The 17,723-nt window shown below is 39.4% G+C and overlaps 1 protein-coding gene across 1 annotated transcript in view; it reads right to left on the bottom strand.

The window, feature by feature from the left end:
* LOC102224860 (teneurin-1-like) overlaps window positions 1–17,723 on the bottom strand; it is a 282,296-nt gene that overhangs the window by 74,674 nt on the left and 189,899 nt on the right. Inside the window, exons 19-21 of the mRNA XM_023328889.1 lie at window positions 9,303–9,446; window positions 8,714–8,966; window positions 6,506–6,526 (exon numbers count right to left, since the gene is read on the bottom strand). Coding sequence (XP_023184657.1) covers window positions 6,506–6,526; window positions 8,714–8,966; window positions 9,303–9,446 — 418 coding nt within the window. The remainder of the gene's footprint in view (window positions 1–6,505; window positions 6,527–8,713; window positions 8,967–9,302; window positions 9,447–17,723) is intronic.

Genomic DNA, 17,723 nt, shown 5'->3' with positions numbered 1-17,723 from the left:
CCCTTGTTCTCTTCCGACCATTTCGACGGTCCTTCTGGACAATTTAGTTTCGGGTTTGTACTTAGTACCAAATGCAGGGAAATTGCCCTGGGTTTGTTAAACAAGCCTCTTTTCCAACAGCAAATTGTTCTCATCATGCTAAAAAGGAAGTAAGTCAAACGCAACAATAAAATGTCTTCTTTGAATCGTTTTCTTCTTTTTTTTTTTTAAACCGTGGGGCTCTTAAACTCCAGAACCAGTTTATATCATGTTTGAGTGCAAGTTTCCACTTGTAACAGAGTTTTCTGGCTTAAACCTATCACACTGATGCGCTACAATGATTTCACTTTAATCTTTTTTTATATATACTGAACTAACAGATGCCTCATAAATAACAAATAGATTTTTTTGTTGTGCCGTTATTGTTTATTTCTTGACGGACCTTCCGAACCTGCGGATCAGCGTCGTATGCCGCACTAATTGGATTCCATGAGGCAGAGATGTCACAAGGAAACTGCGAATCGTACAAAGGAGTTGAAGTAGCGCTTGAAGTCGGCGCGTCGCAAACAAAGATGAGCTCAAAAGAACCGGCGGTTGGTAAGGCTGTAGCGAACTGTAATGATGAGTGCAGCTCCTAATTCTGGAGGAGCGGGACGAATCGCGTACCCGTTGACGCGTCGTGTCCGTGACTTTATTTAACCACGCTGAAGTTTGCTTAGGAGCTTGTCTGGAGCGCACCCAGTAGAGATGACACTACTCATATTTAAATCTTCCACACTTACATGAATAATACTTTCAAATCTACACACTTTCTTTCTTTCTTTCTTTTTTCAAGCTATTTTAAAAGATGTTTGTAGAAAGAGAGTCCCGTTCATATCGAAGCCTCATTTGTAACAGAATGTTTATATTAGGCGCAATGTCAAGATGGCTTAAGGTAATTTAAATGAAATGCCAGAGAAAGTGCCTGCTGGAGTCGGGTTTCCTCTGGCTGTATGGAGCTTGGAGCCAGCCATATATCGTCGCTCACAGCAGAACCATTTTTTAAATTAGTTTTGTTTTTACAGATATGAATGGCTCTTTGTGTATGTTTGGGCTCCAGCACTTTGCTTATTTACCGTGGCTAGATTTATTTTTACGGCGTTTCCTCGCTGGACACAGAAATAAAATCCACTGTATGTAAATTTAATTGGCCATAAAGTATCTTATCCTATCTAAAGTTTAAACGGACGGGAACATTTTGTGCATTAACCACTTGCAAACAGTCACTAAGTTAGAAGTGTTTCTTCTGTGTTATTGCTTAAGTCAGAATAACTAAAATAAAGTTATTACATTATTATAACTAATCCAATCATCATTATATCGCTTCTGCATTTTTGTTTTTAAATGAGAAAAAAAAATTAGATGACATATTTGTTTAAATTTTTTGTGTAAATATTATACCATGCTATAAAACAATGGTGAATCTGAATTATTCAGCAGTGGAATCAGAAGAAACAATAAAATAAAATAAAAAAAACAAGGAGAGCAAAAACTGAGAAAAGCGTTGAACCAGATGAACTAATCAGAGGAGACGTGGAGCAGCTGTTGCAGAATGGAAGCAGGAAAACTGAGGTAGAAACTAATTAACTCAAATGATCCAACAAACCAAGAGAAAAACAGCCTGACAGTATTCTGAAAGAAATAAATTCAAACGCACAAGGAACAGAAAACAAGAGGAAACTAAACACAAAAAGAACAAAGAAATATGGCAATGATGAATACAGATAAATGAACTGAATATAGAAAAAAAAGAAAATGATTGAGACATAAACTCAAATGACAGCCAAAACATTTATATTTTTTCTTTATTTGATCTATAATAGTTTCCTTTCTTAGTTAATCATTAATTAGTCGATATTGGCTAAGATATTTCTACAAAATGTTACAAACAGGTGCATATTTATATGTGTCCTATATAAATATGCATCTTAGTTGAGTAACAGTTTTTTACACTGAGGTAATTTGGGTGGTTTTATGGGAGTTCAGTCTTAGACCATCTATTTGCTTGCATAAATTACACTTATTTACATATCAGACAGAGATGAGGAGCTCCATATGCAAGTACAAATATGCAGACCATAGGTTAGCTTGGTGCAGAGTGTAATTCTTACCATAAGCTACATCCTCACACGTTTTCTTTTTAGAACCAACACCTCCAAGACCATTTACCGGCACATTTATTTATTTGTTTTTAAATATGCCGTATTTCATCACTCATATCTTATGCATGCATGTATCCCAGACAGTGTTTCTGCTTTTGATGCCAGGTGATGTATATTTTATTTGATGGCTTTAGCTGTTATTCTCATCATTTTTCAGAGGGGGTGGGCGTATTTCCCGGGATATAACAAAACAAAAGCGGTGACAGTAAAAGGAAGGCAGAGCAACATCAACAAAGAGTGGGTGTGGGTGTCGGGGTGTGGAGTACACATGTGGAACCCAGACCGCTGCTGCAGCTAAACCCGGCCCAAGCTGAATGAGTCATGTGGGCTCATTATCTTACAAAAGCTGGGGCGATCGCTTATTGACCTGAGGTCTCAGACGCGAGGCGTGCTTATGTTATTATTTCGTCAGCCGTCACTGCAGGCCTCACACCTGCGTTAGCATATCGCGAACATAATTTACCCTTAAAGCGACTGCGAGCTGCACTGTGCCAACAATGTCACCGCTCAGCCGCGTATAGAGGACTTGACTTACCGATGCAACATAGCTGCGGTTCGTTAATTACAAAACCTTTGATATCGCGGGGCTATTGTGTTCCGACTATTGAGACCCGAACACAATGATTCCCTGGAAAAAATAAAAAGGGGAATTTAAATTTTGCACTTTAAACACAGCTAACGGGAGGGTTCAAAGCGATACTTTGTGCTCTGAAATCCAATGTCAGCTGGGGTCTGGTCAAAGGCTTCCCGCTAATTAAACCTGAAGACATCCTGATAAAGTGTTTTTTTTTCCCTTTGCCTTTTTCCTGCAGCTATTAAAAAAAAACACCTTTCAATGGAAACTTGAAATGTCAGGAAACAAATTATGTTGCCACGCTTTTGAATCTTCAATATTTTTGCTCATTTAAGCCGACAAACCTTTGTGTTGTAGCTAATAGGCTCCTAAAATGTCCCCTTGATTGTGACCACAGGTAAACGCTGCTAACCTTTACTATTAAAAACGAGAAAAAAAAAAAAACACATCCGTTTGATAATGGTCTCCACCTTTCAGCAAACCTTAAAAAAAACAACAACAAAAAAAACACAGACAGGGGTGCTGTCAGTCATCGAGTCCATTAAGTGCATAACTGTTTACAGAGTTCAGCCCTGAACTGCACATCCATAATTTAAACTGGATCCTCTGAGAGTTTCTCACCGGCTTTCAGAAAGTGCCACAGCTCAGCACTGCTTGGGATATTTTCTCGGGGGCCTGCTGAAGCTACCACAGAAGGAATTTGCATCGTGCATATTACAGACTGCAAATCATTTCTCTGGCATTTTTCCTCCGCTTCGATCCCTGCGCATGCATCATGAGCAGGGAAAACGAGCGACAACAGCAGCCACATCACAGGCGCTCCCCCCTTCCAGCCCTTCCTGGCTCCTTCCGCGTCCGATGACAAAACAACCATCAGAGTTGATCTACTGCGGCTGTTCTTTCTTCCCATCTCTTTGAATCAACCGTTTGGGAACTCAGATGGCAAAGTTAATCAGCCTCCCCCCCTCGCACCTCCTTGATCAGATTCAAAAAGGGACAAAATATACGGCGGTTTCTGAGAGGAAGTGCTTCCTATAGTTTCCCTTTAGAAAGCACCTTGTTTTAAAGCTGCTCCCTTTTTCTTTTTTTTTAGCTGATAGGCACTTTGCTGGGAAGGATGCATGGTGAAAAGCTTTGAAAGTTGAATAGGAATGAATTATTAATGTATCTGACTTTGGTAGAACAATGGAAGAGAATAAAGAAGAAACGCTAACATACTGCTAACAGTAAAAAAAAAAAAAAAAAAAGGCAGCCGTGGAGAGGAAGAAGGAGGCAGGAACTAAAAGCAAAAACCTCCAGGGGGCTGAAGAAAGAGTCTCCAAAGTGTGCCCTAAGAAGAATCCAGTTCATGCAAATTAAACCCAGGACTCCAGATCTCCTATCCCTCACATTTCCAGTTGTATGAGTGTTTTTCAATTTGCTGCATTTCACAACAGCATTCAACCAGCTCAGACTGGTTCACTTCATGTGGATTTAAAAGTCAACGCAAGACGGCCGACGTCGAACGTTCAAAGTGTTTAGCAACAATAAACCCGTTCTTCTATTCAGTTTCAATGATACATCCATGAACACTTTTTAACAGTTTGAAGCACTTTATGCGGTCCCTTATGACTAGACGGTTTGTTTGCGGCAGATATTGACTCCTTGATTCGTCTAATCGTTGTAGATAAAACATCGTTTTGCCCACTTTGTGTCGGTTAAACCGTTTTATCTGTTGGGTTTTGCTTTTCTTCCTCTCTCAATGTGAGTTATAAACAGCTCTGCTCTGAGAGTTTCAGTGTTTCGCGAAGATGCTCATACGCACAGCACGTAAAACTACATTTTGTCTGGTTACAACTAACTGCAGTGTGTCTTATTGGGATTTTTTTTTATTTGTGACAGACCAACACGCAGCAGCACATACAGTATGTACAGTATATTAAAGTGGAAAGAGTTGGGTGGGAGTTTGTGATCAGCCACTTTAGTGCAGAAAACCTAGTTGTACCAGTTGTTTTCAGAAATCATCAAATTGTTAAGCAATAACTTCTGGCCACAGACTCCACAAATCAAGCTCTTATGGAAGAGTGGCAAGCGGAAAGTCAATGTTGAAAGAAAGCATGTTCTAGTCAGATATACTCAAAAATACACCTCTTCTACCTAACAAAACACTATAAAGAAACATAATATACGTATATACATTATGTATATTGTTTAGTTTTTTTGATTTTAAAAATACAATTGCTGTTTTGATTTTTATTCCAGGTTCGGAAAAAAAATGTATTTAGGTTTGGTGGCAGAAATCTAAACATAGTCTTGAACATACGATCAGCCTCGTAAAACATGGTGGCAGAAGCCTCATGCTTTGAGTTTGTCTGTGTTCTAGCCAGGAAAGGAAAGCCGATCACTACTGGATAAGTTTCATGGAGATTACAACTGGACAATACTTTAAGAAAACTTTAAAATCTGAAAACGTGTAGCGTTGGTTGGAATAGCGTTGGTTCACCTTCCAGCAGGATAAAAGAAAACCTTAACATACAGCCAGCGCCACATTAGCTTAAGCTAATAAATAGCTCAAAGTCCAAACCTATATTCACTTTGGAACCTGAGTTGAAAATCTATATTTCCATCCAGTCTGAGTTTATTTTGCTGGTAGAAATAATAATAATTACAGTACAAGTTCCACACTTAACCAGGAGGAGACCAAATACAAATCCATTGTATGTTTTATTCTGTGCTGGCTGGGCACATTGAATAAATTACACTGTAATTACGTAATAACAAATACTTTTAAGGTTTAATACAAATATTTTTGCGAGGCACTGTACTTCCATGTGTTTTTTGCGGTTTAATCCTTTTCTTTCCCTCAAAACAATTCATTACTTCCTCTGTTTTCTTGCAAGGCCTCACATTCTTTCCAATTAAAACTCTGGCAACTGCAGCGCTACCCTGCTGAGGTGGATGCTCCCACAATTGGGGGAACAATGGCTGAGGCTTCATGGTTTGAAATTATACTCCAAATTGCGATATTTACATTTTCACACTGCGTGCGGCCGTATGTACACACCGTCCAATAAAAACCAAGCCATAAACTAATGTTGTGATATTTACGTGGCCTGTAACTTTAGCACGTTGGAAATAGAGTTCCTCATACTAGAACTCTGCGACTTGAAATCGGATAAACCATCTTCCTCCACAAAAACACCCAGAAGCACACCGACAAACACACGCACACACACAAACGATTGGCTCAATATAACCCAAGATAGCCGAGGACAGCCACACACACACAGAACCCCGACAACATCTGTTTAATCTTCTGTCGAACACGGCGCATCAAGCTTGGGGCCAGGGATGATGGTGAAGCCATTCCCAGACTTGTGCTTTTATTTCGGCTCAGGGAGCAAACGAAGCCGCAGTACATCCCCTGCCCCACCCCCCCAACAGACTTTTAGTAATCCCCTAAAAATGAAATCCTTGACATTCTGGCTGATTTCCAGTTTACAAATTTAATATCGCCTGGTGGAATTTTAAATAGGGATTTAAGAGATCCAACCGCAAAAGGGAGTAGTGCATGAGGAGGTGATGGTCGGCTTCTGTTCGCCCGGGAGAAAGTCAGCTCAACGCAATTTTCAGCAAATAGACCCGTCTGAAGTGCAAAGAACCATTATACGACATCTTCCCATTATTTTATTTCTTCTTCTCTTGATACGGGACGTGTGCTTGCAGTTGACTGTGCGTTTATACAGATAAGGAGCTAATGAGGGGTTCTCACCTGTGTCTGGTGTCCCGGTTCCTGATGATAAGCCATGGAAAGGTGTTTAAGAGAAAAGAACATCGTTATTACAATGCGAAGAAAAGACGAGCAGCAATGCAAAGAAAGCAAAACACAGTGAAAAACCAAAAAACGTTTTTTACACAGTTGATGATGAAGCATCAGAGATCTAATACGTAAAATATGGAGACCCTGAAGGTTTAGCATTGGGAGCTAAACTGCTTAATTTACAGATTAATGACACTTGAAAAGGATCCTTTTGTTTGCAGATGACACATTGTTTTCACGGAATGATTTCAAATGATTTCTGCATTGGAATTAAATCTATAGACAATAGATGTGATTATCATGGTGCTGAATTTTCAATAGGGGTATCTGAGGTAAATGTTTTGGGAGTAATTTTAGATTGTGAACTTAGTTGGAAGTGTCATCCAGTGCTATGAAATACGTACTTGCCCCCGTACAGGCTTTTGCTGTTTTGTCACAATTATATATGTTTTTAAATGATTTCAAATGGCATTGGCCTTTATCTAGGACAGAAAAGGTCCATCCAAACCATACCAGTCCAATGTCAAAACATAATTCCCCACCCCTGAAAAGTTTAGTACAAAGTCACCAGCCACTTCCAGGCTTAATTATTACCAGAGCTGTAAAATCAGGAAATTAGTTAAGTACAACCAGAACCAACAAACCAGGCCCCAATCTAAAGAAACTGAAGAACGAATAAGAAATAAAGCGGCTGACATTCATCACTTTGGAAAAGGTTTAAAAGCCATTTCTTTGGGGAACCGGTGAGCTACAGTGAGAGCCATTATCTGCAAATGGAGGAAAAAATGGAACAGTGGGGAGGCTGCCTCGGAGAGGCTTACCAAAATGAATTACTGGAAGAGTGTATTGACAGCATGTCGCCAAAGACGCAGAACTACTTCTAAAGCTCTGCAGGTCTTACATGTCTCAGTTAAGGTCAGAGTTCACGATTCAGCAATAAGAATGAAAACCACGGGAAAGATTGCAGGTGGAAGTCGCTGCTGACCACAAAGAACACAGAGCTGCTTCTGATATTTACCAAAAAGATGTCTTGATTATCTCTATGACTTTTGGGTAAACATTCTGTGAACGGATGAGAGAAGAACTGATTTGAAGTTGTGTTATGTTAAATGTATCTATAAATCCTATCAAGTTGAGACTTTAAAGTTCAAGCGCTCTTCGGGTTACGTAGCAAGATGAAGATCCTAACCAAATCAGAACAGCTACCACCGAATGGATAAATAAAGAGAGAGTAACAAAATCAATACTTTGGAGAAGCCTAGTCAAAGTCCAAACTTAAGCACAAACTCTTCCACACCTCTGGAGTCATTGGCAGCCATTATAAACATTTGATTTTAATAATTGTCCCAAAGGTTGTTTACATTTTTTTTTAATGGGGCCAGGTTAGTTTGGATAGCTTTTTTCTCTTAATAAGTTAAATAATTTGAAAGTTCAAATTTTATATTTGCTCAGGTTGTCTTTGCCTAATATGCAGTACATATTAAAAGTGCAGAGTAGAGATTAAATAAGTTCAATAAAACTGAAATTCTGAAAAAATTCAGACACTGCAGTCCTCTCATATCGCGGGATTAGGTTTGATTCAGATGCTGTATTCCTTCACATTAAATATTAAGTTAAACAGGAAGCTTTTTGGCATTTCCTCCCAGGGGACGGGGAGGTATCAGATAAAGTCTCCGTGAAACCAGAAATATTAGTCAGAGGCACGATAATGACAGCAAATGAGAGAGTTAAGTTACATAAGAAGAGCACTCTGCAGGACAAATGACTGTGCAATCCCATTGAGATTTTACGCTTGAGAAAATACAGAAATGGGGAATGTAGTGCCTGCAGCACAGTAGGAGATATCATCATAATCCACAGAAAAAAAAGAGTCTTTGTTTCACAGAAAAGCTGCTCTCACATCCTAAAGAGGTAGATTAAGGCCTGTGATGTCTGAACCTCACACTTTCTGCCTTTTGCTTAAAAGACAAACTTCAGAGCATTCAGCTGAGATCAAACAGATCAGTGGTGCCGATGCTAGCCCAGAGCTAATGCAAAGCTAACCCCTTATCAGCTGAGCTCAAATTTTTTTAATAAACATCGAAAAACACTGAAACACATTCTTCATGTGTGCACATTGTCATGTAGACACATGAAAATGCCCAAGTTCTCAACTCTCACTTGAGCTCAAGTATGGTCCTCGTGTATCCGTCCGGATGCACCCTCCGGATGAAGTTGAAGTCTCCGATGTAGAGGGAGCCGTCGGGCCCGCTGGCCAGCGCCACGGGGGCGAACAGCATCATGTCCCGAGCCGCGCCGCTGCAGCTCGGGCCGCAGGGGACGCTGCGATAGAAGCCGTTCCCCATGACGGTGCTGATGACTGGGGGCTGCTGGGATAGGAAGATGTTTTCTCCGTTTCCTTTATGCAGGATTCCTGAGGAAATAGACACGCAATAAATCTTTAAAAGTCCTCAGAACCATTGCCCGAGTCAGTGCATTCCCTCGGGGCAACGCATTCCTAGTTTGTTTTTTTTGCTGAAGTTTAACAAAACAAGTACTATGAAAAGCCACATCCAACTTTTTGTGCCGTCTAAATTTCCAGAAGTATGCTGACTCATTCCTATTGTTTTTATGTTAATTTAACAAGCTGACATCTTATAAAGTCATTTATTGTGGCACTTTGACACCTTATGAATTAATGATTGCCAACAAAAAAAAACAATATAAAAAATACAATTAAAAATTAGGCCAAGCTGAAGAGTTCACCCACCACTGCGAAAGTTGAGAGCATGGTGTTTGTCCAAGGACCAGCCTCCAAGATTAGAGGGCACCAGTTCAAATCCATGCATCAGAGCTGTCCTCCTTTCCCAGTGGATGACTCCGGGACATGACTCATACTCATAACCCACTGATACTGGAAGGCAAAGGCAGACACACAAGAGAGCACTTCAGTTTTGTGCAATAATTGTTTTGACTAGGCCCTACTACAAGCATCCATGTACACTGACATTTTTAAAAGGTTAAAGTTTCAGAAGCGCAAACATTTCCCGTCTTATTCTTCCTACTTTTTAGGACCTTTTAATGAGATGCATTACAAACTCAAAAGCTTTCTCCGCCCAGTGCTGCCACTGCTGGTCAGCTAGTCAAAGAGAAGAATCCAAAGATTATCTCCGAGTTCCATGTTTGGAAACATGAATAATTATTGTATAGAGAAAGAAAATCCATACAATAATTATGTACTCTTAAACTGCAGTTTAGTTTGACAGGCTAACAGGAACATGCTTGGTTAAACAGTCAATTGCAAGTATCCGAGTAGATAGCCAACTAATCGACCAGCTAATATCAGCATTTTATACTTGTGTTGCTTTATAAAGAGCTGTACAGTAAATGAGTGTGCTATAAGAAATTTGACGGTGAAAACAACAAATTCGCTTAGCATGTTGCTTTTTAATGTTTCTCTCAAAATATCAAATACATTATCTTCAGAGAGATAGCTAGCTAGCTAGATAGCAATAGTCAGATATCTGTCAAAGAGTTATCAAGCTATAGCTATTTATCTAGCTAGCAGATAGATAGATAGATAGCTAGAAGCCATTGTTTAGTCCTGACAATAGCTTAATTTCCCCATTTTCAACAAAACACTCCAGAACCACTAGAAACCCACATTTTGTATGCTTCCTGTGTCTCTCTGAGAGCTGAATTGTATTGAGCACTGAGTTAGATGAAAGGCGTTGTAGCGAGACCTCATCAGTGTAAGTTTTTGGGAGAGATCAGCGAGAAGAGTAGGCGTAATCAGGAGTCCGTCTTCATAAGGAAGCCCTAGAATTAGCCGCCTGGCCTCTCAGATGTAATGATACGCTGTGTGTGGTTTCCCTGTATGAGGAACAACTATCAACAGCTCTTTTTTTTTACTTGGCAGGGGGAACCGTGCTGCACCAGCAATTTGCTGCTTAAAATATGCTACGAGCCAACAGGTGACAAAACTGTTGGAGATCTCAAGACATGTAAACACAAACATTTATGTCGCTCTTCAACCTACAATATCACACACAGTACAGTCAAAAGCAAGACTGTGAATAAAGCTAAGGCATATTTTAAGACAAAAAAAACCTGCCAAAAAAATGTACGCCTTAAAAACAAACCAATCAGAAGTGACAGTTTTTTACTATACAGTAATGCATTTATTTAATAGTATGATGTGAAATGCTTGCAATGTGTCATTTGTAATAATGCCCTGTATTCCAGTGATTCTCATAGTTAGGGCTGCGACTAACAATAGTGCGGTCTTGAGATCATCTTTAGAAATTAAAGCAGTTAAAAATTATAATGGTAAAGCATATTTTAATAGTTGCAAAAAGATAACGCTAAATGTATTATAATACAATTTCAATGTGCCTCTACAAACATAACACTTCTGTAATTTGAAGGTCAAAACCTGCACATACACATATAACAGTTTGAGAACGTTCTTAAGTTTTGATCACTTCACACATTCAGCGGATCTAACATTTAGATAGCACGTAATTATTATTTTGAGAATTAATAACCATACATAAAGAAGAAATGGAGTGGAATAATGAGAGCGTTCTTATTAAACTAAATTGTTTTCCTTGCCTTACAACAAAGTTCTTGTTGAGATACAATACTGGAGTTAATTTATTCTCAAATTTGCGATTAGCTGTAAAATCATATTTTTTTTTTTTCGTCCTATAAACCTCAAAGAGATACTGTGTGAGGGATATGTCAGGGTTTTTCAATTAAATTCTGTCATATTCTTTGCCCGTAATCAAAAATAACATGACAGGTGACACGCTCTGTGGATGTTTAGGTTTGCTATGATTTCTTTTGTACTTTCTGATATCAGGCGTTGTTTTTCATTACTTTGTATTTCGGTGTTCTGTTTTGCAGCTTGATAAAATCATATTGGATTTTCCCATGTGCTGCTTTTGTTTTATTTCTGTATCTGTTTCAGTTTGTCTTGCTTTCTGCTCTTCACACACCACCTGGCCTGAGACGCTAATCAGCATACCTGCTACTTGTTCGGATGCTTTCGGCTCGTCCATCTGGTAACTACGGAGACAGGCACTTTGTAGCAGCAGTGTTTGAAGTTTCTACTGTAACTTTTCATCGGCTGCATAATGCTGTAGAAATGTCTCCTGTATACTTTAAAAGTAATGTCTAGGGCTTTAATAAGGCAAAATTCCAGATCATGGATTCAAAACACTCATAACAATGAATATTCTTATAAAAGTTGTTTTGAACAATGTCCTGTGGACAGATGAGATAAAAGTAGAAACATTTGGCTATAATGCTATGCATTGTAACCATAGCGATAGATCTGCTATTTTTAATTTTTTTTTTTGTAAACATGGAGTGTGGGTATTCATCCAACCAAACACAACAATGACTTCATGAGGGAAAATCTAGATTAGGAACGACTGAGAGAGAGTCCAAAACTAATTTAACAACAACAAAACAAATGTGTGGGGTCACTTTAAAGAGGAATGGACATCTTCACATTCTGATAGATTTAGAGAACTGTCAAATTCAAATTCAGAAATACTTTATTAATCCCAAAGGGAAATTAAATGTTGTTGTAACTATTATTTATTCAAAATTCGTCAGAGAGTTATTGTAGATGCAAATTTGATGAGATAAGAAGAGATTACCTGCAAAGATGGCGGATATTGCTAAGTCAAGATGAAGCATGTTCCCAGACTGAATCAAAAATGCTTTAAAGGGGCAGTATTGTGTATTTTCCAGGCACTTAGTCACATTTTATTGCACAATCAAGTAACTATGTTGCCTTCAGTAGTCAGAAACATGATGTATTTTTATAACACAGCATCAAGCAAAACTGGGCGCCTTGAAAACTGAATGCAACACCTTGAAATTGGCCTGTGTCACTTTAAGAAGCTCCTGCTCTTTGCTGACTCAGGGAGTCATTACAATCATTCCCAATTATGCGATTTACATCCGTTCTTAGGAGCATTGAGCTGAGAAGTAGTTCGTATGATGAGCTGAGCAGACACACATTTCCACCAGATGCTCCTTTCTGCTGCTGCTGCTAGTTTGAAGGAACTGAGGACTGGAGGCATGGAGCTCCATGACGGAGAAGCTCGGCTGGAGACTGCAGCTCCAAGCAGGAGCTTTGTGGAAGTAGGCAAATCTACGAGCACACCCGAATGGTTGCCATGGGAGATTAGAGAGTTTCTCAAACATGCATGAAAGAATGAAGGCCACACTCCAGGTATGTTTTTGATGAGCCAAAAACATTATAATTTGATGTAAAGCAAAAAAACTAATTCTACAAAGTACTTCCAATATAATACAGTTTTGCATCTTTTTATCTTAAACTTTTACATGTCTCCTCCCAACAGATTTGTCTGTCACATTACATGAAAAAAAAAACATATTTATTGCAGTCTCACTATTTGTAGCAACATATTTAGCATTTTATTAGGGGTGTACAGACTTTTCAGAGCCTTAAGTAAACCAAACATTAGTATGGAGTGCAACAGAAGCACAAGCAAAGTTTGGGAAACAAAAACAACTGACTAACCTCATAGACTAGTTAATCATTAGTGTAATAAACAGTATAATTAGTGGGTGAGTGAACAATTAAACACTTTGACATCTCTTACTCACTTAGCATGTATAAATCCACAGTTTGTATTGCTTTCTTTACTTTGATTTTGCATTTCTCAAAAGAAAAAAAAAATCTATCCTGCTTTAGTGAAACATCTGTTCTCACAGCGTCTTCATTAGATGACGACGTCAAGAAAGGCAAACAACAAGTTAAATAGTGCAACGACTTCCAGGAAAGCTGAAAGTGCCGGAGCAAATTTTCTCAGTGCTATAAGGAGGATGGGGGGGGGGGGGGGGGGGGGGGGGGGTGACAACAAAAAAACAAAACATAAAACAGTAATTTAGTGCTTTGTTTATACCGAGATGAAAATAATTGTAATTATCTTGAGGCAAATACTTTTTTGTTGTTGTTGTGTTTTTTACACCTGGCATGAAATCACAGTTCACGGAGAATCTGAGGTCGGGTTTAGCAACCCGACGTGTTTTGTGTTATTAAACCATCTGGCACGTCAGGTTAGCTTTTCGACAAGAATCCCATTGAGAACCACAAGTTTTCAATGATAGCGACCAATTTACTGACCATTTAGACTCTTTTTTTTTTTTTTTTAGGAGGTGGACAATGTCATCCTGGAACAAATCCCTCTCATCAAATCAAGGTTCATCTATAACCAAAGTCTTATTTTTAAGGTCTTTATGTCAGTATAGAGAAATGAAACAGTGGGTGTCCGATACTCTTTGCACAGTCATTCTAGATTGATATCAGACAGGCTAAATGAAAATAATGATATTCTTCAGGGGGACGAAGGCTTGACATATCTGATCCTCGAGACGCAGAGGAGCGGTTGCCGCTGTCAATCACCGTTGGCACTGATCTCTCTTAACTGGCCCCACTGTAGGCCCGCGGGCATGCGAGCTGATTAGAGCTCAAGGGAAAAATAGAAGGCAGAGTCAGCATAAAGACAAGTTCACATGCTGGAATACGCAAGCAGAGGTTGCTTGGATTATGCACCGAGCTCGGGGAGATTCTCTTACACCGAGAGAAAAGTCTCTCCAGACACCCAACGCCAACTTAAGTCTCCACTCGGAGTGTACAATCGATTAGGTGATCGGGGGAGAGGGAGAATAATGGGTCGTTTGGAACGTGGTGGATTCAGAGAGAGGATACAAAGAGGAAACCTTATCCCGCTGAACTGAAGTTCTCCATCTAGGAACTATCTTTAAGGGTCATTTAGTGAGTCCATTTGCTTCATGTTTTGAGCTAAGGTGCATTTTAACCTCGTTTTTAAAGGATTGGAAGGGAACATAGAGGCTTGAGAAATGTGAAGAAGTGTTGCTTGCCTGAACAGACTTTCAAAATGTAACTCTATCATAAAGTGAGAATAATTGCACTTAGTAGGGGTGGGAGATGTGGACGTAGAACTTTAGAGCAATATTTTGTGGTACAATTGTGATAAAGGGTTCAAATATATCTTTCTTATATTTTAGGTGACTTTATGGCTGTGACTGCATGGCACAGCATTCACAGCATCACAAACATCACAAATACTGTTTCTCTTCAGGATGCCACTTACTTGAAGAAGTGTGATTTATATCAGTAAGCTGAAATTAGTAACCGAATTTAATTATATTTTCTTTATTTTTTATTTTTATTTTTTTTACCCCTCCAGGGGGTCTTTTGTGGGCTCTAGTGTCCCTTAAATGACAGTAGACTGACAGGAAACGGGGAAGGAGAGGGGGGGAAGACATGCAGCAAATGTCGTCGGGTCCGGGAGTCAAACCCGCGACGGCCTCGTCGAGGACTCAAGGCCTCCAAATATGGGTCACGCTAACCGCTACGCCACCACGGCACGCCCTTAATTATATTTTCAAATGTTATTGATGCTCTTGGGGAACAAACTGTGGAGAAAGTATTAAAACAACATTTCAGATAATACCACTAGTTTTTTTTTTTTAGCATCATTAATTAAAATTTATTGAGACAACCATAAATCAAAATCCTTATCATAATCAGAAATTTTTTTTCAGCATAAATGATAAACGAGGGTTGAAAAATAATAATAACTTTTCGGTCACATTACCTAATTACTCAATGAGTTCAACCTTGTAATAGAAAGGAACCGGGAACACTTTGTCCTTTTTTTTTTTCTCTTAAATTACAATCAAACTGAAAAAATAAAAAAAAAAGGAATAAAACTTTTCCAGGACAAAACGGGCAAACCAATCTCAAAGGACAGGACTGTGTATTTGAGAGAAGAAAAAAAAAACTTCACAAAAAAAGAAAAGCAGCCCCACAACCTGATATTACTGCAGCTATATTACAAGAAGCCGTCCAGCACACATAGGCACACTCCCAACAAACAATACATTTGCACACTGTAGTCCATAAATGCACATTCAATATCTCACAGGTGAAAGCTTTCATTCTCCGCTGCCGAGGCCTCAGGCAATGTGTTCACCCCAGCAAACAGAGCATGATCTCCTTTCTCTCTTGTTCTCTCTGGCAATCTGCAGGCACAGCCGTGTAGATACACATGCAGCAGGCGGCGTACGTGTGTTTGTGTCTACGTCTGTGTCGCTGCTGTTGCCGACAAAAGCGCGGGGAAGTAGGAGCGCAGGACGCTGAAGACGCAGAGAAGAACAACAGAGAGCATGGGGGGAAAGCGTAGCGCAAGATCAGAGAGGAAACGACAAAAAAGGGAAGAGGAAAGAGAGAGAGAGATCAGGAAGGGATGGTAAAAGGAGGCAACACTCAAGGTAGAGGAGGACAAAGGGTGTAAGGAGAGGAGGTTAAAGTGGTTTAGCAAAGCAGAATGAGTAAAAAAAAAAAAAAAAACGGAGGTGAAAGATCGGACAGAAGGTGAAGCAGATGAAATGCTGCCCCAACAGATAAGGGGGAAGATGGGTTGGATCAGGAGGGAGAGGAGCCCCTGAGATGGAACAGATACGATCTCTATAGAGAGAGACCCTACACTCGACTGGACAAAGCCTCTGCTAAGCCTGATGTCAATGCTTAGGGAAAGTGCTAGTTGCAGCTGCGGCGTTGCAATCTCCAGACAGACAGCGGATGTGTTACCTCTCGATTTGCGTGCAAACGTCAACCATTTGGGACAAATAAACAGCGATTTTATGTGGCAGTCAAGTACTAAGTATTGCTTAATTGTGAGGTGTTAGGAAAATTCTTTTGAACGGCTCCAAGTAGTGAACGGTCAAGTCTCAACTTAGGGAGGACTGTTTGTTTTTTTACGACTTTGCTTATGATGCTCTCTCTGCTCACACCTCAACAACTGTTGTTGTTTTTATATAAATACAAATGATTAAATTAAAGTAGTTAAACACAATAGAAAAATAAATGGCTGTATATTCTTTATATTTAATGGGGCAGAAGAGGATGCTTGTTTCTGCCAAAGCAACTCAAGTCTATTTTTCTTTAATTGTGCTTCTAAATTACAAATAGGCATACATGTAATAAATGCATACAACACTTGGTAGTAAAAGAAACAAAAAACAAATCTTTTTTTGATTTCCATGTGCTTGACATAATTGGAAAGCTGAGAAACTACACTTTTCACAATATGTGAATAACTCAAAATGCACCAAGTAGAATTGTTCATGACAATATTTGAGTTAGGAGTCTAATATTTTCATTTCAGGTTGTATATATACGAGTTGCTTCCCGTTTCGGGGTTTTTCCAGAGCTGAAGAGACCACCACACAACATGTGTGAGGACGTATAAATAGCGAGAGCCTCTCTGTGTTAGCTAGAAGTTTGATGCTTCACGGACTGTACCTCATTGATCAAGTAAAGCCTTGAAACAAACATGTGTGAGTATACCTCTGATTCTGCCTGGGACGTTTCCTTAACAGTAATTTTCCCAACAGAGTAAAAATATTTTTTTTTAGCTACATCTGATTACATGCTTTGCAAAGGACACAGAGAAAGGACAGAGGCAGCGGTTGCTATCGCTAAAAGCTCTCCGTTCTCATATTTATGCTCGGCGTACGCACCAATAGAAATGGGCTTCAAAATGATTCCAAACTAGCATCCTTCTGCCACTGCAGATAGCATCTCAACAGCCAGTCACTCTGCAAAATAAATTTAAGCCTTCCCCTATCTTTCCATTTCTCTTCCCGAGCACAACGCCGGCTCTGATGAAGGGTGCTGGGTGCAGCGGTGCAGAGTCTAAACTTATTTCTTCCCCCTCTTTGCACAGCTCAATATACTTTAAGAATTACACTCAATGCTTTTTAAATCCCTAATAAAAGGAACCGAACCGAACGCTGTAATCATTGTGTTGTTGTCATGCGACGCCAAGTTCTCCATTTGTTAGCAGGAGACTGTCCGCACGCAATTGGTTGATTACTTTCCTGAATGGTCAATCACTTACACAGTGATGTCCAATCAAGCTTACACGAAAACCACGGCGCTCAAATAAATAAATTTAAAAAAAAGGCCAATGCAACCCTAATGGTTAGCGAGGGTGAAGAGAAAAAGAAAAATCATTGTGCTGATCACATTAGTGAATAGTAACAAATTTACACATAAAACAAGAAGAATGGCCTAAAATAAACAATCCCAAAGTTATTCAGAGGAGTCTTTTCCACT

This window comes from Xiphophorus maculatus, chromosome 23, assembly GCF_002775205.1.
Source record: "Xiphophorus maculatus strain JP 163 A chromosome 23, X_maculatus-5.0-male, whole genome shotgun sequence".
In the NCBI taxonomy this organism is placed as follows: Eukaryota; Metazoa; Chordata; class Actinopteri; order Cyprinodontiformes; family Poeciliidae; genus Xiphophorus; species Xiphophorus maculatus.
The sequence above is the reverse complement of the archived record's forward strand: the minus strand, read 5'-3'. Positions and strand labels throughout refer to the sequence as shown.